At 38.0% G+C, this 26,732-nt stretch overlaps 3 protein-coding genes across 3 annotated transcripts in view; all 3 read right to left on the reverse strand.

Annotated features, from left to right (window-relative positions):
* The window catches only part of LOC124159924 (cell division cycle protein 16 homolog), a 43,069-nt gene extending 35,847 nt beyond the window's left edge, over positions 1-7,222 (reverse strand). The window contains exons 1-4 of the mRNA XM_046535782.1: positions 7,079-7,222; positions 6,864-7,016; positions 6,320-6,484; positions 6,031-6,190 (exon numbers count right to left, since the gene is read on the reverse strand). Of these exons, the coding sequence (XP_046391738.1) occupies positions 6,031-6,190; positions 6,320-6,484; positions 6,864-7,016; positions 7,079-7,147 (547 nt within the window). The 5' untranslated portion in view covers positions 7,148-7,222. The remainder of the gene's footprint in view (positions 1-6,030; positions 6,191-6,319; positions 6,485-6,863; positions 7,017-7,078) is intronic.
* Positions 7,223-11,852: 4,630 nt separating this feature from the next.
* On the reverse strand, positions 11,853-13,016 carry LOC124159940 (PHD finger-like domain-containing protein 5A). Its single transcript, XM_046535783.1, has 3 exons — positions 12,670-13,016; positions 12,396-12,586; positions 11,853-12,147 (listed from the first exon to the last, which is right to left on the reverse strand). Exons 1-3 carry the CDS (start codon positions 12,719-12,721, stop codon positions 12,058-12,060), a joined length of 333 nt encoding a protein of 110 aa, XP_046391739.1. The 5' UTR covers positions 12,722-13,016; the 3' UTR covers positions 11,853-12,057.
* A 3,199-nt stretch (positions 13,017-16,215) lies between these two features.
* Positions 16,216-26,732, reverse strand: part of LOC124159956 (ectopic P granules protein 5 homolog) — a 160,691-nt gene continuing 150,174 nt past the window's right edge. The window contains exon 35 of the mRNA XM_046535784.1: positions 16,216-16,546. Coding sequence (XP_046391740.1) covers positions 16,354-16,546 — 193 coding nt within the window. The 3' untranslated portion in view covers positions 16,216-16,353. The remainder of the gene's footprint in view (positions 16,547-26,732) is intronic.

Consider the following 26,732-nt stretch of genomic DNA (forward strand, 5'->3'; position numbering starts at 1 on the left):
GCTTAAATAAAATCAACTTGGAAATAAACACAGTGACCACAGATTTTGCCTTTATAAGATTTGAGTCGATTCCCTGCAATTTTAAATTCATTTCATTTATCTTTCAAAAAAGTTCAGCCAAGAATTGCTCTGCAATACGAATATTGATTCCCCTTTATTGTCAGTTTCTAATTGCCTTGCAAACAACAACTCCTGAGATAGGTTTTCATCCTTAATGAAGCATACATAAGCCTGAAGCAAAGATTCATTACCTGGCAAAGTTGACTCACCCAGCTGTAATGCACATTCTGTTGTTCTCAGTATGGTGCACAATGTATCTTCCACATTTTCATCCATTTCATCTATTTGTCGTTGAAATGAAGTATACCTTAGGGGAATATTTTTTATCATATCATATGGTGGCTTGTGTGGAACAGTGCTCAGGACTTCACTAATAGCTGGTAAGATGAGTTCTTCACCAATGGTATGTGGCTTTCCAGATTTTGCAATTAGGTAATAGAGAAATGTTGTATGATGCACGCTACTATCAGTGACATTTTTTGTAGCATTACACAACATACTTTAAAGTGTCAGACAATTTTGCACTCTGTCATGTAGTGATTGAAATAATTTTAAAGGCTTTTCGGTCTTGTCAGGATGTGCTTTTCTCAAATGGTCAATTAGTCTGGAAGTTTTCATCGCCTCATTTGAAAACACCTTTTTGCATAGTGAACACATAGCCATGTGCTTGTTTGTGTGTAACTCTATAAATCTGTACTTAAGATAATCCACATTATACTGTCTACATTTTTTCTTTGATGAGCCAGCTCCTGCCATTCTGTTTCTCCAACAAAGATTAAAATATTAAATTTTGTTGAAATAAAATTTATTTTATATTTACAAAATAGAATACGGGTAGGTGTTAATGATTAGACGTGGATTAGATCTTTAAATGGTTGCTTTTGAAAATGAAATTACTAATAAGTAATAACCATATGAAAAACATCAAAACAAAATATTTATTGGTTTGTGGTATAATTTCAAAGATATAGGAACAAGAATAAATTATATGTCTCTGTGTTGCATACCCGGTATAAAACTGGATTTATATACACGTTATTTTGCTCTGGAATGGTAGTAGTTTTACTTTGGGTAAACATAAAATATGAATACAGTTATACTATTTTATATAAATATTGTACTTTTCATATACAAATGTAATGCATTTTTAAGGAGAGCGCAAATTCAAAAATGGCCTGAAGGCATTAGTCCCAGAGTTCGGTGCATGCACTTTTGTCGTCTTTCATAGATAAGCCAAATGACTCGACTGTCAAACTAAGCTTCTCTCGAATTCAATGTATAATACTGGTCTAGTCAGTTAAGGGTGAACTAATATTTCTTTAACTCCTATTCTGTCGTCATGAATCATATTAGTTAATGCAATTCCCTAAATTGTATTCTTAAGGAAGGGAGTTCTAGAGGCTACTGCGGTGAAATTAGCTTTGATTATTCAAATTTTGTATACTTGTGTGTGCTTTGGTTCAACTTAAGTTTATTCCATAGCAAGGCCACCTTTTCATTTGACGATACATTATTAAGAGATATTTTGTGAAGAAGTATGTTTACTGCTCAATTTACTCGTGAAGGCAAATTAGATTTAGATTATGACCCCGCGAGCCGCCAGAGGCGTATGGCTGGGGGCATCTCACACAAAAACTTCATTTAATCAACTATATTGGTCTCTCTAATGCTACATGGGAAGAAAAACCAGAAATAATTATCGATTTGCGTAATTAACTCCTTAGATTGCTACTTCGACGCTTCTCCAAGGTGGCTTTCATTATTAAGTGGAATAACTACGCCTTCTAGTACGTTCAACTCAGAACAGACCAATTTTTCGAAGAGCTTTCTTCGGTACGTTGATCTTCTCCCATTGAGCGCATTCCACTAGAGGGTTTTTTTGACATGTCCTTTTCCAAAACGCTGCTATCAAACCTGAAATCACCACTAACAAAAAGAGCCACTCTACGCTGGATTTCTAAATCTGTGACTATTCCTATTTCATGAGGAACTGCTCAGTAATATTCAACTCTGGGCAGAACTTACAAAAAATCAGCCATTTCTTTGACTTTAAGTGGGCATCCTATCAGAGCTCTGCTATTTCATCTTTGCATTGCATTATTTGCTTTTCCTACTGTATCCCGAAAATGCTCTATGAATGATGATCTCTTCGCTTAACCAACTCATGGTTCTGAGTATAATACCTGTGCAAGTGCTTCAACGTGCACAAAATAAAAACTTAAATACCCTGCCTGTTTTTTTACGAATGCTTACGAATGCAATTCACTACGATAATTTTTAAATTTCTCGCCTCATTAAATACCTTTGTATCTGAGCCACTTATTCTATGGCGCTTCGGTTTTTAGGAGCTGGATTCGTTTTAAGTATTCTGTTTTAATGGCTAATTTACATTGAAGGCTCTCGTATTTCATAATTATCTTCATTGGTGGCTATATTTTTTTTCCTAAGTTGATCAAGGCACTATTCATTTTGTCGACGGGTTCAATTACTTGAATTATTTCCAATGTGTTCTTTTTATTCAAAGAATTATTGTGAATATTAACGATTGTTTGAAAAAGCTATGCTCCAAGGAAATGCACAATATCAGAAAAATCGTGACCGGGTGACTTAGATCAGTAAACCGGGAATTTATTGAATTAATATTCCAGCCAGCAAAGGGGACACGAAGTATGAGAAAAAGGTCCTCGTTTTGAATAATTTATTACCATATACAGTGAGTCCTCATTTAACGTCACTTACCGTTCCTGAAAAATGTGACAATAAACGAAATGACGTTAATCGAAACATAATATCCCATAAGAAACAATGTAAAAAGTGAATATCGGCTCCAAGACCTCACAATTCCTACGCGAAAAAATTTTAGCGTATCATATCTGGGGCATTTTTTACGATAGGAATGCCAAGCTATGGCATAAATACGAGTTACTGTCTTCATCGACGACAATAGCAGCACTGACGTAAATCCTTCTCCATTTTTGTATCTTCCCGCATTTGCTTTTCGGCTTCGCTATGGTGGTCGCCCGGGCATCAGCATCGCTGAAACATCGTCGCAGTTAACAGGAACCAAAATTATTGTGAACACGGCAAAAAAGTGACGACAAAAACTCCAAGTTCTACACGGAAAAATTCCTTGAAATAACTTTTTAGGTTCCTGAAAACCATTATGTCAAGTAAAACCTTGCGCACCTACCTAAGAATTCATTTTGCAGAAAATTTGCTAAAACCGTAATCGCAATTAACAATAAACACACCGTCTTACACTTCGTTTAGACTGACTGTATTACCGCCAACAAAACGAACAATTCAACGCCCGCCGCTTCGCGTTTTTTTTCTTGCACGAAATTTAAAAGCCTTGACGTTATCGCGAAGCGAAGGTGCGATAAACGAATGACGGTCTCAAAATTTTCGTGACGTCATCGCGAAATGACGTTAAACGGGGTGACGTAGAACGAGGACTCACTGTACTTCGCCATCATAAAATTATACAAAATATTATATGATAGTACCATAACGATATCATCTGAAGAATGAAAAATCACCAAAACAGCCTCGATAATATCGCTGGAACAGACTTCTTTGGAAAATGATTATTCTGGTAAATATTTGGTGTAACTATCAAATCTTGATGACCTGATTCCTCTCTGCATTCACAACTGTTTTATTCACACTGAACTTTACCGCCAAAGTTCTCTGTGCCGTGAATTTGTACCAACGATAGACCGAATGAGACTAAACCCCTTCAAAAATTTCCCATGTGCAAGAGAGGCTTGGAAATATTTTTCAACCGTTCTTACTTTAAAATGGAAGAAAATACATGGTTTAAATTACTTTCAGATACGGGAAACAAAGTAAACTTTAGAAACAAAGCTTGAAAACGAAGACAAAAGGAAGGTTACGGAACCTTCGTGTTTGTCACATTGTCAGGACCCTCTGGCGCCCCCTTGGCACTTTTCGCCCCCATAGACTACAGCAACACCCACTTTGGGAACCATGGTTCCAGAGGGCTCATGGCATAGAAGGAAATCGTATTGACAGTTTTAATTTTCAAAGAGCCGATAGATGGCCCCTGTGTTGCGAGCAAGAGGCGAGAGATCCATCGTTCAAGGTCTTTCTTGTTCTCTCACTTCTCCCCCTTTCTTCCTGCCCTCCCCTCCACCTAACTCTTCGTCAGTCTCCATCGCCTCCAGCTGAGGGAAGACTATCTTCGCCTCGGACTGACAGAATACACAGTCTCTCTCCAACCATACAAAAGGCGGCAGGGTCCTATGAGAGGGATTTATTTCTCGCTTGGTGAGCCGGGTATTCCACGAATCCTTCCCTTGTCTCTTCTGTTTGGATTTCCCCACTACTACTATAAACAAATTACCAACATGCAGCTATGAATAAGAGTTGAAATGGTCTAATGTACTTCAAAGATCACAGTCCAAAAGCCAGGCAGAAGAGAGGGAATTTTCTATAAATATACATTAATAAACTAAACACATAGGCTATCAGTTAGATAGCGTCACGGAAATATTCACTCAACCACCACGGATTACGATGAAATTGCGAGAGGAGATATGCTCGCATATCGAATGGACGTTGGAGGGGTTTTATATTCAGCATGGTAATACTATGCGAGACAAAATGATTCCTGTGATGAAGTACTGCAGCCTTCCGCAACGGAATGCTGGAACATAGGCAAATTTCAGAGATAATACCGCCGATGGTATTTTGTTGGAAGTCATGATACTGAGCCACTTTGTGAAAGTTAATGTACTCCATAGAATTAGACATTGAAATATTATTCGTGAATAGGTCCCTGGACAATATTTTAATGCCCCTTTAAATACATTAACTAATAATTGTAACCTATAGTAAAATTGTCATTAATCCATCTTTAACGCACTTATTTAAGATATTTTCTCAAGAATTAACTATTAAAATGACTGTAATAGTTCAAGAAACACACCCACTTCAAATCGTAATTCCATTGGCCAGCCGGAAAGTGACGTCAGCTCATGCAATTGTGTGGAAAATGTCAGCGGCATTGCGCATTGCTTACCAATTTTCTCGGTTTATTTAACAACTTTACGTAAGGTTTTGGAGGTTTCATCGTAAAAAAAAACAAACTCCATGGAACCTGGTATTATCAAGGCTGACTCCAGAAATTTGCCGAAAATTACGATGGCAATAATGTTTGCTTACATAAGCAACAGCAATTGCTACATACAAGCTGAAAGCCAGGGAGTGAAGATGCTAAGGCATGGAAATGTATAATTGCTGGCTCTAAGAAAATACTTATTGCGTTTATGAAATTTAACAATGAAATTCCATTTATTAAGGTTGGACAACAAGATTATGGTGACAACGCTATTGGTTATGTGCAAATTATGCACAATCAAAACGAATGTATCGTTAAGGCTCATGTGTACCCTGAGCACAAAATTAGAGCTAAGCCCTATTCCGTGGAGGCAAGAGTTTTTGAGGATGGTGAAGTGGAATTTAAGACCCTGATTAAATAAACATTGAGAAAAAGAAACTTTAAAAAGAGGCTTCGTAAGGAAGGAAACTTTTTTAGAATACGTACGCAAAATAGTTTTTAACATAGTAAAATAGTAGTATAAAATAACTGATTATCAGAAAGTCTTCAATAAAAGACTTGTTCAGCAATAAGTTTCTAAACAATAATAATTTGCCCGTAAATTTAGTACATCTAAATACAATAAATAATTACGAACTTCATTCAACTTACATCAAAGTGATCTTCACATGCGCACAGAGGCAGATCCAGGATAGAGACAAGGGGGGGGCTAAACAGGGGGTATTTCAATGTAGGGTAAATTTGCATTTTGCTGTCAGTCTCAAGGTCTCAAGAGAAGACAAAATCATACAGTAGATGATCCCCACCCCCATACACAAGACAATTTAAGATGAGTTGGAAGAACCCTTTCCATTTCATTTTACAAATTAAATAAAAATAGACATTACCTTCAGATGATGATAACATCTGATGTTGAACCAAAGCTTCAAATGCTTCCACGCAATGAACATCATGTTGCAAAGCTTGCTTGTAACATTGACTTGCAAGACCTCTGTTATCCAGTGCTTCATAAACACAACCTTTTAGATACAGCATTGAACTCCGTATCTAGAATTAAAAATATTCCTCAATAATGAACATTCATTCAAAATATCAAGAAAAGGTGAAGGAAAAATAATTGCAATGCTCGCATTAAAAGAGACTGAGGGATGTGGTAAGGAAGATTAGACGACATACGTTTGCTGGAGTGTCCTTTACGAGGCTGTCACCAGATGCTACATAACTAGTAGTTCCAGTTGTCGATCCGTCCGATTCGAGATCTTGAAGTACAGACAAAGCTTCTTCCAATTCCCCAGCTTCCAATAAGCACCGTGCAGCAAGGTAGTGGCAGAGCATATGAGTCTTGAAAGTAAAAAGACAAATACACCTCACATACTACATCAAAGGAACGCCAAGTCCAAATCATTACCTCATTAGGTGCACTTCTACGGATCTCAATTGCCATAAGGCTTCGTCTCTTAATGCTAGGATTTAACACTAAAACTAAAAAACTGAAGTTTATTTATTGACTACATAGCTTAGCAAATAGTAACTTTTACAGCATGACATGTACCGAAAAATCAAAGACTTGATACTGATTGGAATATTTTTAAAATTATCGCGCGCGAGGCATGCTGATAACTACGAGGAATAAAAATGAGTAAAGTATGAACCGGTTATGAAGGGATATGAGGACGTCCATGAAAGGCAATACTGTATCATGCATTCAGTTGAAACTTACCTTGTCTAGACCACGACTCAAAATTAAATGTGCAGCTCTATGATACTGCTTCATCAAGTACATGCACTGGGCCAGCCAGTACAAATCTTTGGGGTCCTCATTGCTCAATGATACCACTTTGTCCGCCCAGAAGTAAGCCGTGCCGTATTGATGCTGAAATTCATAATTGTGAGTAACAAGACAAAAATAACGGGATATGAGATGCATATACTTACCAAATCAACATAAGTTCGAACAAGCTTTCTATAAAAGTCTAAATTCATAGAACTGTATTCCGGTTTCATTTCATACACAATGGATCTAATTTCCCTCCTCGTCGGCTGTGGTCAAAATCGACTTTGTAGATGGCACAGCCATCGCACATGAGTTGACAATCGCATGACCAACGGTAAAATTTTATAAAAATTCGTTAGAGCAAAGGCAAATCCAAGTATTCTGTTAACAGCCTGATATTTCGATGCTGCATATTCTCCGACAGCTGCCATTCTCTTCAGTTAATGAAACGAGTAAACAATTCACCTTCCAAAAGATGAACTCACGTTGTCGATGCAGCTCTTAAATACCTCTTTAACCAAAAGCTACGTCTCTGTCTAAGAGATACAGACACTACCAGTCAAGCTTTAATGCACTGTAAATCCGAAATAACTCACCATTTCACAGAAGCTTACCATTTGGCAGCAAGACTTAGCGAATCACGCCCTACCCTTTTTCAAATGTTGGCTGCAATGCAGATAAAGAGCGGCTAGCACGAATCGCACCAAATCGCACGAAGACTTTTGGTCTGTGCTCATAGAAAATAGACACTTATCATACATACGAGCTGGGGAAAATGGTAATGCATGAGAGATAGACTGGGATTTTTTCCGTTAAACAGATTAATCTTATGCCTCATGGGTCACGTAGTGGCCTATTGCCATGAAGTCTTAACATGCTATTTGTGATGCCTGCTTCCAATACCTTAGGTAAAAGTACTGCCAAAAAAAATAGGTATGTTTACAGTGGCGCCAATCTCTCCCATTAGGCATACGTAATCCATAGTAATTTTTGTTCCGAGTACATATCTGTTTTCTCCTGTACCGATTTTCTTAAATGCCATATATATTTAACAAATAGACTGGTGATCAGCATTACCCATTCATTATCATACCAATATTGCATCATTTATTTCATTGCCAATATATCAATTACTACTTATCAAAATACTTTCACATAATTTTTTCAGAATGAATCCAACCTATCTTCAAGAGTACCTACATAAAATATTAGGGATGCTCAGATCAGATACCTTGGATCCAAATATCTGCGGATATTGCCCCTTCATCAGATACATTGGATCCTAAGTCATGGAAGATGTCAGATCTGGATCTTGCAATTTAATTTAATGAAATAGTGATTTAAAAAAGTCTTTCATTGTGTAGAAACATTTCGATTGAGATAAGGAGAACTAATGTATGCCATGTGCATGCACTGCGGCATGAAATTATCGCGAGGAAGTGCTAATTCCACCTCACCATACTGAAATATTTTCGGGTGAAACACAAGTCGGTACCTATGTGATGAGAAAACACAAAATTCAGGGAGACGTGCGTGAGGAAAACTTGAATTCAGTCGATGGCAGTGGGGTGGCCAGGAATTTCTAGGGAGGGGTCCAAAACCAGGGGGGAAAATTTTTAAACAACAGGGTACAAAGTAGAGGGTTTCAAACTAATTTTAACACCCTTCATGATAAAAAAAAAATAATTTTTCAAATAAATCTATTGTAAATTCAGGATTTTTTGATACATTGTTTCCTTTTCTGAAGGAAAGTAATTGTATTTCTATATTTCGGGGGGTCCCGACCCCGCGGACTTCCCCCTCTCGCTGAGCCACTGGTCAGTGGTTTATCCGAAGATTTCTCCAATTTTCATTTCCAAACCCAGGCGTAATAGTTGAGGTCCTGAGCATGTAAAGATGTTTTTAAAAAACAACATGAAAGCCTTTAAAAATTATTTTTAATTTATAAAAATATTAAAATGTGTATGAAAATCTATAAAGCATTCCTTTCATCGTATGTAACCAGAATAAACTTGAATACTTAGTTGGTTTAATAGCAGGAATTTGAAAATGCATTTGGATCTGAAAATATCTGATCCGAAAGATCCAGCTCAGAAAATCAAGGATCTGATCCAAATCTGAAAAAAATCCTGGATCCGTCCATCCTTATAAATTATAGTTCCATGACCAACACACCAAAATTACTCTTGTAACTGAGCCAGATCTCAATTCCTGATTTTTCTAATTTGTTCTCCGACCATATGTACAACCATGGCAATTGTTAAATTCAATTAGAAAGTTACTCTGTCCCCAAAAGAAGATGTCATAGTCAAGTGTATCAGTGATATTGTGCCATCTTTGGAATCTTATTTCTGGTGGTATGTGAATTAGTTGTAAGTCAGGGTTAGCATTTTCCTTCATTGTTTCAAATTTTATAACCCTACTCATTGGTTATAAGCTCACCAATGGCAGATTATACTGTCCAATGAATCCCCTACTGAGAATACCACCCAACCTTAATCCTTTCAAAAAAAACTCCTATCACAGAAAAATTTTATTGCTACTAATGGTAATTCACACCCCATTATTTAATTAATTTTAGGCTATGCTACCAGAACTAATCAATGCTTGACTCACTCAGATTTGGCATTCAACCTCGGTAAACTGCCAACCCATTCACCATCTTTCCATTCGGAGTGTGAGCAGGCTTTCTTTCTCATTAGTCCATCACTCCACTTCTAAGGATATTTCAATTAGGGCTGTATGTGCTTATTAGTGCATACGTTGCTCATTAACTATTTCCTCCTCCCCATTCTCCTTTTGGGTGCATAATGAACCGTTTGTTTTTAGCTGATCTTACCAAAAATACCTCAAGAAACTATGTTCAATACAAAAATTGGAAACTTATTTCAAGAAAAGAACCCTTTACACAGGGTGGAATAACATCATCAGCCATTTCCACGGAAATTACACAATATCCTTGGTCAATGTCCATGGTGGGCACTCAGATATCAAGCTGAAACTTGCGGATTTGTCCAGGCTACTTACAGAATTTTCCTAACTGTTTGAAAACATAAATTTTTCAGTAAATTAATCTTTGAGAGAGAGAAAAAAAAAGACAAACTGCAGACATATATTAAATGCCATTTTAGTGATGGCATATTCAAACATCGAATTTATATTTCGTAACAATTAATGCTGAGTTAAATGTTAATGTAATAATTAATGGGAGAAAAACAATGAGTCCAGTGATAATGGACGGTAATTGTTGTTGACGGTGTCGAAGTGAATGGGGAGTATAGTAATGAAAGTTGTGGCGTGTGGGTGTAAGTGTCCTCGCTCCCAAAGATTTTTGCGTGGAGAACTGATAAAAAGTGTTTTTAAGTGTATTATAGTCTATTCACGTTATGTGCTTCGCTGATAGGGGAGGGGTAGTATCCAGAGGGAGAGGAGGAGAGAACATAACGTTGCCAAACGTATAATGCCGCCCTACTTTGTCACTGAAAACGTGTGAGTCATGGGTGGCCACAGGTATTTTGGCCCCGGTGCTGAGACGATATACCTACTCATTCGGAAGGCACTGGGGATAATGCTTTCACAGAAGCCCATTGCATTGTCAGCTACCGCGCTGAATGAGGCACCGTTGGTAGAAGGCATACTTAGTCACATATAAGTAGAGGAAGTCATATAAAACGTGCAAGGTTTGGCAACACTGCTCCATGAACATATTCACGATGTTCACTCGGCGGACGTCTGAGAACAACTCACTGAGGCCACGCCTACTGTTTGTTGATAACATAGGCAATGTCACATGTTGAGAAACTTTTCCTCCCTTCATCTCGACTTGCTTTTGCCACACCAGCTCCCCCGCAGAGATAAAAAGAACAGAGTATAACCCTATTTGAGGAGTTCATGAGGAAATTAAAATGTTAAAACGTATGTAATTTTGCCGAAGGGTATTACACTCCTTACTTTTATGGGAAATATGATTGCCACTTTCCCCAATATTTTATATTTATTCAGGTTTTCATGTATGTGGTCAACCTGATGGGGAGGGAGATGACTTAGAAATGTTGATATCCTAATGCCACCAATACTGCCATTAGTTAATATGTACACTGAAGGAGAACATTTTTTATTCCATATGTAGATTTCTTTCCTTAGAAACAATTCTCAGGCATAAACTGATAGATAAACACCAGTTGGCAGCAAATGTTACAATGGGTGCATTAAGGGGGAGTGAGCAATCCAAGCTCTCGCACAGGAGCAGACCACTACTACATATCATATTCTTAGCCTCCCTAAATGGAAAAAGTTGAGGGGTAAATATGTAGGGGATTTGGAACATCTAGTAACATACCATTAGCCACCTAGAGGTAATACAGGGCTCACCCCAATCAGTGATGAGTAATCTGGCAAATAGCAGCCAAAAAGATCTCTCCGAATTCACCTAATGGGACCAAAATGAATATCAGAAAGGATTACTCTCATTGGTATGGGAAATCTGGGGCAGATGGGAAGTGATAAAAGGGCATTGTGAAATGAGCAAATCCCCAATATAAACATTTTTCATGAGATTGAGAGCCAAGATCTATAAATGAACTAGAATTCTTTACACAAAAAATTTAGCTCGCAAGCAAATTTGAGTAGGGCCGATTTAGGAAAATAGCCTTCTTCTAAGTAATCAGAAATTGTTTTTTAAATTACGCATTCATAATTAAGTTTGTTGAAATTGCAATTTAATCTTTCATATTTGTACTTGATGTTTTTTCATCTTAAATGTTTTTTAAAATAACTAGGAGTTGCTTCAATTGCTTTACGAAACACATCAACTATATATTCCGTATTCTACCTGGAGAATATGAGACAAAAACTCGAGTTAAAATTTAGTCTGTGTGGAAGTTCCTTTAATCCGTAAAGGGCATAACATCTATATAGATCAATAAAATACTCACATTGTTGTTTATAGCCAGCCTTTTAGTTACCACAAGCTTCATACATACGTACAAAAGAGCAAATGGAGGGAGATTAAACACCACCCATCGATAACAGCACACACACCACAAAACCTTATCAAGTAATGTTCATCACGATTGAATCGTCAGTTATTTAAAACAACACTCATTCATCAGCATATTAAACTGTCCGAGTAGCTGTATAATTACCGCCTCTTGAATCCATACTTCTTTCTTTCATAAAATAAGTCCGTTTTCGAACTTCCCAGATTTACAATTTTCGGGCAACCGTCGCGCTGAAAAATACCACGGAATAGAAGCACAGAAATTAGATCATACAAAGGCAGAACCAAAATTTTACATTCAATTCTATCATATATATCTTTAAAAATATAATCACTCCATAAATTAAAAGTGAACAAAAACATAAGATATAATGCCGCTATCAACGGCAGTAAGTATTGTGTTGACGGTGTTCGAAACAAAATCAATAGATCACCAGCTGGGAAAGAAGCATAATAAGAATTTGTACTTAAAAACTCACATCTTTCTCCTGAACTGTGCATTCCTTACAGTAATAAGCATCTGATACACCCGGTCCTCCACAAATTACACACCGACCTTGGTATGAACCGTAATTGCATTCATCACATATTCTTACGAGGGTACAGGGTCGCACATACGAGTCGCATATTACACATTTTCCATCACACTTCTCACATAATCGACCTATGGCTGGAAATGAATGAGATAAAAATCAGTGGAGCAGATTAAGAGCGTATAATATTTAAAAGCAGGAGCAAAAGTGAATCTCATACCTACACCCGGCTGTTTTCGGCAAAATATCAAATCAGGATGATGCTTAGCCATTATGAACACTGGAATAATCCACAATCACTTCTGTTGAAGGTACTGCTTACTCAAGGTTCTTAAACTGCTTACTAACAAAGAGCCTCTTCAGTCAACTAAAGTATACTGCGACGACAATCAGTAGCAAGAACCTTAGGCATCAGGCAACGAACGAAAATACATTACGTTCACACCTATCTCTCATTTCATCATGTACATTCACCACTAAAACCAAACCAAATTTAGGCGATTACAGAAAAACGGGCAAAGTCCAAGTCCCGACTCGGAAAAAGTTTTACTATAGCGGCGCTACCATTGGTGAGAAGACGGTACCACGGTACCCATGGTACTAACATGAAAAGCGGCGAATCAAAGGAGTTATGAAGGACGTGCAACAAGAAGGATCTGGGGTAATTATGTACTTTCCGGCCACCCGTCTTTTAGCGATTTTTTTTCGTCCAATACATTCATAACAGTGTCCTGATTACGAAAATGATAATTTTTTGTGGCGGAAAAGCCGGCAAATTACCTAAAAAGTGAAAAAATTCCATAAAAAGTGGTCATTTGGGTACTCAAAATGTTTGCAGTATTATGGCAAACACTGTCATGCAAATATTTTTTTAATCGAATTTAAAATAAGCTCTTTGATCTGGTACGATAGACAAGTATTTTGCTGACTCTAACTTTCGAGGGTCATACAAAAGTCCCTACAGTTTCTGAGATATTGTGGTAGCAGTATGGAAAATAGGAAGCTCTGGGTATGTGATTATTTCCAAGTAAGCAACTCTCTCAGTCAGCCGTATCCATCAAAAATGGATAAAATTGAGATTAGAGCGGGGGTTCAAGCACTTATATTTAAAAGAATTAACGCCGAAAGTAATTAAAACAGAGTTATAGGAACTTCGTGCCATATCTGCTTCTGTGTGTTGCAGTGTAACGCTACACCCATTGAAGATGGGCACACTCATGATTCAGCACTGTTTGACCACCAACTTGTTTGGCGTTTAATCCTGATATTTTAACTTGGAGAGAGCTCCTCGGGACGTGGTAATGCTCCGCAGCCCTTTGTATTGACAATTTCCCTCTCTTTATTGCATCCAATGCGTGCAGAAGACCATTTTCCTCGTATCGCAGGTATGGACGCCCACCGTGGGCTTTCTTATAATTCCTAGGCATGGCCGAAGTCACCCCACATAATTTTCATAATCACCCTGAAGAGTGATATTTTTCCAAGTTTAATCTGAAAACTATAACTATCATGACATGCTGTTAGTCAACAAATTAATGAACTTAGAAGGAAATTTTCATTTACCTGATATTAGCAGTGATGTCCCAATACTGAGGTTTTTATGGCTTCTCAAATGAGCACAAGAATTTGGTCTGACCCTCGGAGTAGGACGATACGGTAAGAACTGAGAAAAGTAAGTTTGGAATGCTTTTAATCTCTTCTAACAAGGCTAAGAAAGTTGACCACGAAGTGCTGATTCGTAAATTTTGATGCATAATTTCTGAAGCGACGGCCATGTGGCCTAAGTCACCCCATTCTACGGTATTAATTTTTAACTTGGGTACATCACAAAAATGTTATTTGCTTGAGTTCAGAAGATAGTAGAGAGGAAGTTATGGGTTGATTCGTTCTTTTTCCACTTCCATTTTTATTTTGGCACCGGAGTCTCTACCCGAATGATCCAAAAAGGATACGTGTCAGCAAAATCTTTCCTCATACCACTCCATCTTTTGATGTGCTGATGGCACTCCCAAGAAAGCTATTCTCGTAGTTCTTACAAGCAGACCGATTAAAATCACCCCTCCCCTCTGTGTACCTCCTCCAACCTCAGAACAGCCACCTGCACGCCAAGAGACACCCTAATACACCATCGTGAAATAATTTTGAAAGCGGAGTGCTGCCCATCTCAAGCACCTGCAGCAACAGTAATAATGGTATGAGAAAACCATTTTTGCTAAATATCTGATGCTTACGGGTGGTCGTATGGGAGGAAATGTATTGGAGCTGAAAACAAGAAACGAGTAAAGGAATTTGTGATGAGAATAGTATCTTGAGAAGAAAAAATAGAAATTATTGAAAATTCTAGAACCCTACCCCGATAATGAGGCTTAAAAGGAATATGCCAAAATATCTTGCACAGAATTACCACTCCAATCAAACAGCTGTTCATGGTGATTCCTTGTATGTACTTATAATTTGCGTTACATCCATCTAAACCAAAAATTTTCTACGGCAGTGGCAAAATACCAATGGTGATACCATTAGAGCATTACAAATTCATTTTCCTCATATTTTTTTGGATACATTGTGCAGAAAAAAAATTGAAAGAAAACAGTGGCTTGGGGAAAAAGAATTGGCTTGACTATGCAACCCGCATCACGTATCTATCCCGCTGTGCAGTTGACGTGATATATATCACGTCATGAATATCACGTGATGATATCATGTCATAAATAAAAAAAATTCATATAGCTAACAAATTAAAGCCAAGAAATTTTTTTCCATTATTTTTCCCAGCTCTTTTGGCATCCATGCATGCGTTTTGCATTAAAAAACGGAAGCCTCACTAGGGGATAATTTTGACTTTTACATGGTTAGCGTGAAAGTGTTAACCCATATCCGGCCACATCAAATTTCTAACATAACTGGGGCAGGCTGGGCCCATTGAACTCTCCTCGGTCATTTCTTCTCTTTGTTCAAGTGGGCTAACCTGACAGAATATGTATCTATCATTTGTTTTTGTCTAATAATCAAGGTGTTAAACGTATAAATATGATTTTGCAATGCAGCATCAAAACCTATTACATGCTTGATAAATAAATGTGGAATTATTAAATTAGGCACTACATTATAATTTCAATGAAAGTTGATAAATATTATTAATTTTAATTTGTGAGTGAAAATTTTGGATTTCACAGTCTGATGGTGAACTGTAATTTAAGAAAGTAGTTAGAAATTACCATTGTATTTTTGTTTGTGAAATACAATTTTCTAGAGTAATTTGTATCTAAAATACTATTGAAACTTATTTTACCTCTTCTATAATGACTGCAATGCCTGAGAAAAGGGTTACAAGTAAGGGCGGACAACTTTAAGACATACCTACATCCTGAATAGTAGAAAACCTCTAGAATATTGGGTTGCAGCTAGGGAAATCTTCTAGTGCACAGAATTATCATGAAAATGTTGATCCCACATCTCTTCTCTTTGTGCACACTTTTAGTAGCTAATGAATCAGCAAGCACTTATTTCATCCCCTATTCTGGATATTTTTACAAAATAATTTCTTTGATCTCCACTTTTTTTTACAACCTCTCAAGAATAAATTTCCATAATCCTCCCAGACATTTTAGAGACACAGTGACATTTTTCACGGGATATCACAGAAACATATTTCACTTGGTTATTTTGTAATATTTTTATGATAACGACATAAAGGAGTTCAATTATTTTGTAATGGATTTCACTTGAAGGAAATTGTTTCACTGTCATAAAAAACATAGGAGAATTGTTTTGAAAGTTTTTATTTAAAGTAACAAAAATTAAAATTTCATTGCTATCATACAAACATGTACGTGGTAACAATTGAAGGTACTATTTACATGATAAAATCTGGAAGCCAAATTATGACCTCAAGAATGACTCCCTATTCCATACATTGGAGATACCCGGGCCTTTCAGGGTAGAGCCGACCAAAAAGCTTAGCAATCAGTTCAGTACCCTCCAGAAGAGATTGTCCAGCAACCTTATTTGTGACAGAAGAAGTAATAATGGTGACTTCACGAAACTCTTTATATCGACAACATAAATTATCTAACCCATCCATTGATTCCTTGAACCTGCAAGGAAAAAAGAATCAATTTACTCTTCAGCAGAAGGTGGGGAAAACTAGCTACACATGTAAAAATATTTAACATTATATTTAATTAGACTTTCATCATCATGATTATGCCCAATTTGGTTTATTTGACACTCAAGTGCCCATGTTGCATAGGTTGTGAATACGCATCCGGCATTACCACATTATGAATATGATCCCTGACACCACCAGGTCAAATCTTTCTAGTTTATAAAACTGTAAAATTGTGCTCAAGCCTTCAATCTAGATGTTCAAGTTACTAATATGCGGCATCAGAGAAGCAATGGCAGCAGATGTAATTTGTGGTTCAGCTCACGCTCAACATGGATGGTTGCTTAACCGTTTTGCTGCTGGGAATGTACCTGGTACAGTCACACGGTAGGCTGCAATGAACACATCTTTTGTTCTCCCTCTAGTGCACCGTGGACAAACTTTCCCTTTTCCATACCCTCACTCCTTCTGGGAAGGACAGACCATTAGTGAATCATACTTTTTCCCTACACTTTTAAAAATAAGTATGTATTTCTTTTGGATTAGGAGAGAATGCTTGGTTTTTTATGAGTCAATCATAAGGAATTCTTTAACCCACGTAATCAAAGGAAGCATTGTCCATACCGTATAAGCGTGTGTAAGAGGCGCACCCTTATTTTGAGCATCGAAGCTATAAAGAAAAGAAATGTTGCGGCTTTTTTTTATCCTATCGTGCGGTGTTGCAGACATATGCCTGGAATTTCGACAGTTATCGAAATTTCTTCTTTCAATACGAATTGAAAGAGGAAATTTTGATAACTGCGGCGGTAACAGCGGAATAAGAGGGAGTAGTAAGGGTTCCGATCCTCTTTTTGCACATGCCGTTGCTCTACGATGCTAGTCCTACTCACGAACAATTTTGTTTAAAAGCTCTCGCAGGGGTATTGAAATAGAATTGCAGCCGTGGAAAATTTTAAGGCAAAGCACGACAGGAACATAGTATGAACCTTCCCAAGAGAATTGACCACAATCAGGGAAATCTCAGCGCCGTACTCTCGGCTCTCCATCAGCCAATGCCTCTGCCATTTTTTTTCCTTTCCGAGACCCCACAGGAAAATAGGAAAAATATCAAGTTACAGGGGAACAATGGAAACGTGTTTCATCCCTACCCCATCTCACCAACTGACCTTTTTCGGTCTACCAGGTTCAATTCCCCCCGGTTTCTGGAGGCCGAATGCTAGGTGAGTCACCTACCGAGCTCGAAGATATCTCGATATCTTTCAGCAATTGTATGGCATGCACGAGGTTCCAAAAAGAATGACACCTAACGCAACGTATATCTGACAGCATTTAAGTTTTTTAAGCTCTAATTGATTGACACAAAGATTTAGAGTTAAAACAAGGCTACTAATATTCAACAGAGTCCAAACAGCACAATTTCGGAAGAAACAAGCGTAGCATAAGCGCATTCAAACAAGACGAGACGGACTGGAAACTTCAGGTAACGCAAACTGCGTATATCACATATTGCTGCGCCTTCGCACCTTCTCTTTGAAGACAACGACGTCACATGCAAGATCGGACGTGTTCTTCCCTTGCTCCTTCGCTCATAGCATCGTAGCTTGAAATACAGAGGGGAGGGAACGCGCTCCTTCCCCTCGGCCTCTCCTCACCGCTCTTCACTTATAAGAATTTCCGATTTCTTCTATCCACCATTTAGTCCAACAATGAACACTCTCGTTCGAATTTTTTACACCGCAGGTTTTGACACCAATATCATTTTCTGTTGCAAAAATCCTCGTATTAGCGTCTGAAGATGATTTTTGAAAAATCAGGTCCTCAGCGTAATGGAAATTGCTCGGCAAGACAGATGTTGACTACTAACCAGGTTCGTCCTTCAAAACCACGCGTTTCCCTACGTTTTCATAAGCGATTACTATTTGCAGTATAAATGCCGCAGGATGCCCACTCGAGGCAGTAAATTTAGTGCGCCCTTCGGAGGGAAAAACCCCGCGCGATCTTTTCCATATTCACCTCTGGGGTACCGGCGTGACGGTGGGGGAGGGGGAGGCGATGCTTACAAGAAAATCAAACAGGAGCATTTTAAAAATATGTCACTAAGGGAGAAACTCCCCTCCCTGCCGCTTGTTTTTGACCGAGGGTTTCAGATGACTGACTTACGCTGAAAACCAAGGCCACTCAGTTCCCCTTGGACTTGCGACCGGTGAAGGGGAGGGGGGAAGATGAGAAGTTTGTGTAAGAGGGCAACCCCCATTTTCGGCTGCAATTTCTGGGAAAAAAGGTGCTCCTCTTACACGCGCTTATACGGTATTTTGTTGAATCACCAAAAATATTATCAGCAATGAAAACAATGGAATCTAAGAAATGAAGTGCCAATGGAAGAACTGATTTGATAGGCCGTTTTATAATTGTGACAGATGATAAGAGAAGGCGTAACCACAGGAGAATTTTGTAAAACAATTCGGCGAACATCATGCAGGAAGTGTAATGTTGGTTTCTGAGAGTATTGTTTTGTAAATTACCAAATTGATATGAACATTTCATAGAAATATGGGATGTTTTTATCAAATAACAACTCATCATTCATAGATTTTATGATAGCTTCAAAGATATGCAAAAAAAAAAAAGATTCAAAATTAATTGTAACAACAAGTGATATCTTGCTTAAATTTTATGGCATGGGGTTTGATGATACTAACCTGAACCTGCATGGAGAACACACATTTTTGCGTAACCACATCAGCATTTATTTACAAAGCAATGTTATTTGTAGAGGCAAAGATTATTGGTGAATAAAAACTGTGAATTTCGTCATAAAAATCTGTCAATGTCAGTTTAAAATTATGTCATAAAATTGCAATTTTGTCATATAAAATACAGTTTCGTCATAAAAATTCACTCATCACAAATATTATTAATTTTTATCCCAAGAACAAAAATTTCACCAATAATAATGCTTATTATCATATTAGATATATTTTTAATGGTAAAAACCTTGATAAAGATGGGTCAAAGCAAATTCTAAAGGAATAAGTTAAGCATTTGTTAGATACACATACCATAAACACTCTTTGCTATGTATGTATTTCAACCTCATCACGCGAGAATAGAGAAATGTGGGAGTTGTACTGATGGGGAATATTTTTGATTGGTCTAAATTTCACCGTCTCATTGGCCTACATGATGTAAATAACTTACAAGTAGTTTTCACTTAACACATTGATAACAAAAGTCTTCAAGGTCTTACACAAAAAATATAACATCAACACATGCAAGTATGTATGTATTTATCTACTAATAGGTTGCTTCTATCTATTATTTTGTTTGGAATATGCCATCTGAAATTATTCACACTATGGAATTTACAATTGGCTGAATCCTTCTTTTACTGGCATTGAGATCCGTTGGTCAAACTTGACTTTAATTCTACATTTTTTTTTAAGTTCAGTGGTTCTTTTATTCATACTTCCATTCATGGAAAAACCTCTTTCTGCATCTACATTTGCCACAGGTATCCACAGGGTTTTCACACAATTTTATAAAAAATGGGGAAAATCATTATAAACGGCAAGAATTAGTGGAAGTACTGAAAATTCTTTTCCTACTTCCCGAACTGATCTTACAGAATCCTTCAAAGCAAAATAGGTAAGAAATTCTTGAGTTTCTGTTAATGATTATATGAGGACATTAGCAAAAATTGTGCTTAAGTCCTTCACATCAGTTGTCAATATACACCTTGAGTTAAATAATCTTCCCATGGCTGTAATAATGTTCCTCCCTGGATCCCTGTATACAAGGAATGACAACTTGATATTAGTCTTTATGTCTATTTGCTTCAGGACCTCACACATGAAAAGTTACACAGATTTTTTGAGACAATTAAGAGAAGATTCATTTTCCTTTCCAAACTGTGCAATGCTAACTAGGGTAAAGGAATTCTATAAATTAAGGTTGAATCAGTTCTTAAATTTTTTCGGTTCCCGGTACCGGTCTGGTTCTCCCCCATCGGTTCTCGATACTTGGTTCCAAAGATGAACTCAAATTATCTCAATTAATGGCAAATTTAAATGAACAACCACAAGAAGTAAATGAAAATAATTTCACGAAAGATGTTAAATAGCAGGAAAGTCTGTAAAAAAACTTAAGATTGTCTCCATAATTTTATTTGCCAAGTAAAAAAGTTAAATAACACGTTGTTAAGAATGTATGATCGACCATGATGTCTCATTACATCAGGCAATCACAGGTTCTTTCTCCAGGTTTTTTGTTGTAACTTGTATGTCAGATCAACATATATTCTGTGATGTTGCTAGATTAAATTGCAATTTTAATTGACAACTTATAGCATCCTTCACTGTCACAGTTCTTATGACCTCAACAATAAACTGCTCAACATGCAGGTACAGCGACAACATGGATAAACTGAGCGGCTATGAGTTAACACAAAAGTGTAATGCGGTGTTGCATTCTGCAGGATAACCACAATTTTCGACGCCTTGCATAGGTTTATCAACATACAACTAGGCTCTCGAAAAGCATATTGCTCGTACGTCAAAGAATTACTGTATATATACGTGAATCAATCTTAGGACCATTTTTAGACAAAACGATTTCTGCGGGCGTCTTTCACGGCACGGCACATGGCGTTGCAGAGAGTCATATCATCTGAAAGCCACCTAAATTTCACGTGAACAGCGGCCAGCGAAAAGTCGTTTCGTCTGAAAGCGGCCACAGTTTAGCATAGTCTATATTTCACGCCATAGACGGAGGATCACCGGGCCAGATTGAAATGGGCGCCGTGCCGTCGACGGCGCGATTCGACTCGTTTGAAGACATCTATAGAGACCTATAGTAAGTTGAAAGAACATCACCGTGGCATGGCTGGCGGCAGGCAAAAAGTCAGCATGTTTGAAGGCGGCTTATGTGGCCGCGGCCAAAGTGCGTATAATAGGAGGTGGTCTCAGATGAAAGTGGGAGAGGAAGTGCGTGACGTCACGAAGTTCCACATTGCCTTTTGGTTCCTCAGAGTTCCTAGCATCGTGGCGTCGTGGCTCAGCAATTTGAGGCTACCATGTACTTTGACTTGAAGTCTTTGGGGAACTGGAATATGAGGTTCAAGTAACTTCATAATACATGAGAATATTTCTTTAAACCGGTAAGTACTGTTTTGTTAAAGATAAATTCACTGTCCTTCTGAGGATCCTTTTTAATTTCGTTTATTTACACAAATGTCTATTGTTTCAGCCTATCTAGAGAATGAGTATGTTTTGTTAGTGATTGAAGGATATCTACTTAAGCCTTTATGCAGATTTTTTCAGTTTTTATATCTTCATGGTGAGAAACATTAATGTAGAGGGTATGATTGGAAATGCCTATTGAATGTGAAATTCATCTACCTATTCTGCTGTTTGGTAAGTTGTCAGGTTTTATACCTTATTATATTCAATAGTCATCACAAATGCAATGGTCATGATTAAGCAATGTAATAGTTTTTTTATGACCGTAGTTATTAAATGTAATTATAAATGCAGATATTTTGGTAAATGTTGAAATCTTTGTGTCGAGGAATAATGATTGTTGTGTAATGGTTATATCATATTATTATGTTTCTTAGTTTCATTTGACTGTTATTATTGTATGTAATTCTAATATCGGCTTCCTAATGTCTTCTTATAGTAATGCTGGATGCTCTTTTATGCCCCATGGACTAGTGGACATGTCTTTTTCGTGGAATTATTGGATAAATACTTTGCAGCTCCTAAGTTGAAGGAGGGGGAAGTCCAGCAGAAAGATACTGATAGCAGGAAGATCACCATCTTAGCATTAGAATTATTTTTCAGTCTGGAAATCTGAAAATTTAACATTTGACATGTGTGTACATTACGTAAGTTTGAAAAATGAGAATTGTTTTCCTTTTTAATGCCTCTATCTGTGATTTCATTTGATGCAGCTGTTATCCATGCTGCAACTCGCATGAAAGTTCATGAACCACCACCTAACACGAATCATTTGTTGTTGGTCTTGTCTTATTTTGGGGAATGATAATATTTCTGATTAGTCAGCCCTTAAAAGTATCCAGATTCATCCTCGATTCTGTTCATTACACTACCTTTTTGGAAGTTTACTTGGAAATTATGTGCGGAATCTCTTCGATCTTGTTTCTCAGCTTATATTTTACTTTCCTAAAGCTCAAATTATTCCATAGTAAGCATAGCTACTTTATGGGCATGAGGTTAATATTAGTACTTCCAGATATGATTCACCATGTACATATTGTAACAACACGAGGTCGCTGGGTGATTGCGAGAGCGAGGGCATGAGCGGTAAATAAGGGTTGGAAGGAGACGGAACCCGTGCGCGGTAAAGTTTACCTAGCCAAGGCCGGCGTAAGCGAGGAAGGCGGAGAGGGAATCAGCTGTGCGACCGGCGATGGAGGGGAAGGGAGAAGAGAGTGAGGCGATGGAGGGGAAGAAGGAGACCGGTTGCCGCAACGAGGAGAGCAGTTCTCTCTCTCTCTCAATCGCTGGCTGCCGAGGAGTAAGGAAGTCGGTGGCAGGCTATTCCGTGCTGGACAGAGGCGGCCAGACGACCGGGCATGCCAGTGACCAACTTCACGTTTCCTCCAGAGACCTCAGCCGGGGTCACCTCACCTGTGACCGACGCCCTGGTGCCTCCCAAACTCCAGCCAATACCATCGGACCTTCCAGCCTACGTTGGTAAACTTTATCGCACTGGGTTATTGAAAATTGATTACAGAACTGGGGTGAAGCATGGGTTTTCCGTCCTTTAAATTTTGTTGGGTCGCAATGGCACTTTGCTTATGTTTCCGTGCTTCAGCTCTCGTAATCACCCGCAACCGGGCTCAGCCCCATGATTTGGTTAGTTTTGTTCAATGAGGGGATTATTTGTGGCATTGTTTTTTTGTTTTCTTGTTGTTACGTATGATATCTGTTGGATCAATAAATGGTTATGCTAAACTTAGAGTCTTGTGCATCCGCTCCTATTCCTGCCACGTGTTCCAAGAGAACCTATTTCACGGCCCACCGCCGGCAACGCTAGCCCGGCATATTAGTTGTAGTTTATTGTACCGGAGGGAAGGTGCCCGTACGGTTACATTTAATGGCGCCCAACGTGGGGCCCGAGTGAGCACATGGTTTGGTTTTCATGTTAGGATGTTGGTTAACTTATCTTTTGAAGGGTTTAATTTAATTTTGGTAAAGCGATGGGAGCCACGGCGCATTTCTTAGAGTTTTCTGTTGTCCGTGATGATTATTGGTGGTATTATTAATTCAGGGTTTAACATAGTGATGCGTGATGGCTTCTAATGACCCATTGTTGAGGTATCGGGAGAAGGTTGCGGGCTCCGAGAGTTTAGAGGAACTTGGAAATGATTCCCTTGTAGAAAAAATGGATAGGTTAAGAGTAGAATGTAGCGTGGAGGATAAGTATGAGAGTGTGGGAGCAGGAAGGAAGCCCGTAAGCGATGAATCTAGTGCAACTAAATCCATTGAGTTAAAAGCTATTACCGACATTTGGAATGAGATAAGAGCGTGGATGAGAGAAATTCAAGATGATAATAATCGGATATTGGAAAGACTTTCTAAACCTCATATTGAGTTAGAGCATACAGCGTTGAATGTAGAGGAAGCGACTACGTCTAGTTTAACTGTAAATGGGGAGGCATTGTTTGAGAATAAAAATGAAATTGAGCGATTGGAGCGTAAGTTTGATGGACAAGATGGTTCACTAGACAGGGATTTTGTCGGGGGCCGATTGAGAGAGAGCCGACAAAGTTCTTTTGGGGGGCAGAATGAATCACGACGTAGGATATCCACTCCAGGAATTCCGACAAATTCCAGCTCTTTAAACTGGTCGCGTTTGACGTAATCTCCCGCACGCCGAACGAGAATGAGGTCGTGATACCGATCGTCACAATGGGAGGAACGGAGGGAGGTATGTTCGACACGTTAGGGGAAGAACAGGAAGTTGAAGTTAATGTTAAGGGAACCAAAACCAAAGTGTTTTTAGATACGGGTAGAGAAATGAAAGCAGTCAATAAGCAGGTATTGTTGGATTTGGCAATGGGAGCGATCAAAATGGAGGTCGTCGCGGTTGTTATTAAGCGTTTAGTCAAGCCATTGATTTTGGGATTAGATTTTTTTCAAGAGTTTGGAGTCCGCATTAATTTTCGAAGGGATTGCTTGACGTTGAAGTCCGGGAGTGTTTCAATAGTTGATGAATTGGAGAGGCCTCTTAGCGATTATTATTTTAGGGAATTAACACATTCACTGCTGGGCTAAATTTCTTTAGTCTCCCCGATGGCTGAAATGTTTTATTTCTTTAATATTCTCTTTTTGACGTATAGAAACTATATCTAAATACCTTTTTGCATTTTGGACATTGTTTATAAAAAAAAACGACTTGCGACACAGTGTCGACTGCCGCCGTACTAAAGCCCCTCGAATAGGTTTTGCTTATGCAGTCCCGCAACACACGGGAATTCCTGCTTGTTCACATTCGCTATGGTATACTGTATTTGTGGCAGGTTTTGTATCCATCCAGTTTCCTAAGAATTTGTATACGGGCTCAATAGTTATAGATTATTTTAGTGCGAGTCATTTTTATGCTTGCGCAAGCATTCGAAAGTGGCATACGATCACGTGTGCGTAGATCAACGCCAAGAGCGCGTCATAGTTTTTTGGGTACACGCAGAATATATCTCATAAAACAACAAGAATTCACTAGTGTATCGCTTAAAAATAGTTAATCTAAGTAACTCGCACACATACAACCAAATAAAAATTTATACATGAAATATAAATTACTGCAAAAAAGCGTAAAATGTAAAAAAATCCATTTTCTCGGTTGGATTTTCCAAATAATGTTACTTTGTCAGATTCTCTCTTTATTCATGTCAGATCAATAAGTTAAGTTTATTGTAAACTATAGGTATATATTTGAGATCCAAATCAATTTTTCAGTAACATTACACATTTTTTACCATCCATTACTTTTGGACATTGAAACCAAGTAGACTTTCCAGAAACATAAATATTTATTTCAACATCCTTATGAACACTTTTTTACAAGAGAAAAACATATAATCATAAATTACAAATAGGTAAGATATTTTTTACAAAGAGCAATATGTAAAAATATCAGTACAGTCTTTCATTTATAACCATGAAATTGTTCAAAACAGCTTTCAAGACATAATCCTGGTTTGCCTGGACATAGATCGCAGTAATAGTTCGACTCTATTCGCATGTTTGCATTTTTACATATGACACATCTCTTTCTTATTTTTCTATTTTTTTCATTTCGGGGAACTTCTTTCGGAACATGGATGTTTTTTGACTTGGGATTTTCTGCCCAAGATTCAAGAGGTGGCCGATGTTGATAAATTAGTGATTGAATCACACTATCCCGAAATTGCAAAAGAGTCAATTTTTCATTATTGCTGAAAATATTGTACAGTATAAAGGCATTGTTCAGTATAACGTGGAATATGTGAACGCCAACTTTGGCATACCAGCGAAGAGTTTTTCTTTCACAGGGGTAGTATGCTAATAATTGGTCACATCTGTCGACCCCTCCCATAAACTCGTTATACTTTAGGACAGCCTCAGGTTTTTGAGTAACCTTACCAGAGCGGGATTTGTGTTCAGACATACGGGCGCCAAACTCTGAGGACACAATTAGAACGTCACGTTTGTCCCGCCATTTGAGAACACAGATGCCATTATTAGAGTAAGTTGCTTCTACATTACCAGGCTTCAACTTTTTTTGCACTATATCTGATGGGTTACCTTTCCGGTTCGCCTTCAAGGTTCCTGTTACGTATGTTTTACGATCAAGACAGTAAGCTGTTAGACCAACCCCAGAATAATAGTTATCCATATATATTGCATGGCCTACATCTAAGTGATCTTTTATAAGGTGTTTCACGACCTTTTCAACATGGCCAATTCCACCTACTACCTTATCAGCAGAACCACAATATATTCTCAATTTCAACAATAGACCGTTAGGCTGTGTCAACATGTATAGTTTGATACCATATTTGTGCCTCTTATTCTGGATATATTGCCTGAAGAAAAGGCGTCTCCGCCATAACAACATTGACTCATCTATGCTCAACTCTTTAGAGGGATAATAAATGTCTGACATTCTTT

This window comes from Ischnura elegans, chromosome 1, assembly GCF_921293095.1.
Source record: "Ischnura elegans chromosome 1, ioIscEleg1.1, whole genome shotgun sequence".
NCBI classification, from domain to species: Eukaryota; Metazoa; Arthropoda; class Insecta; order Odonata; family Coenagrionidae; genus Ischnura; species Ischnura elegans.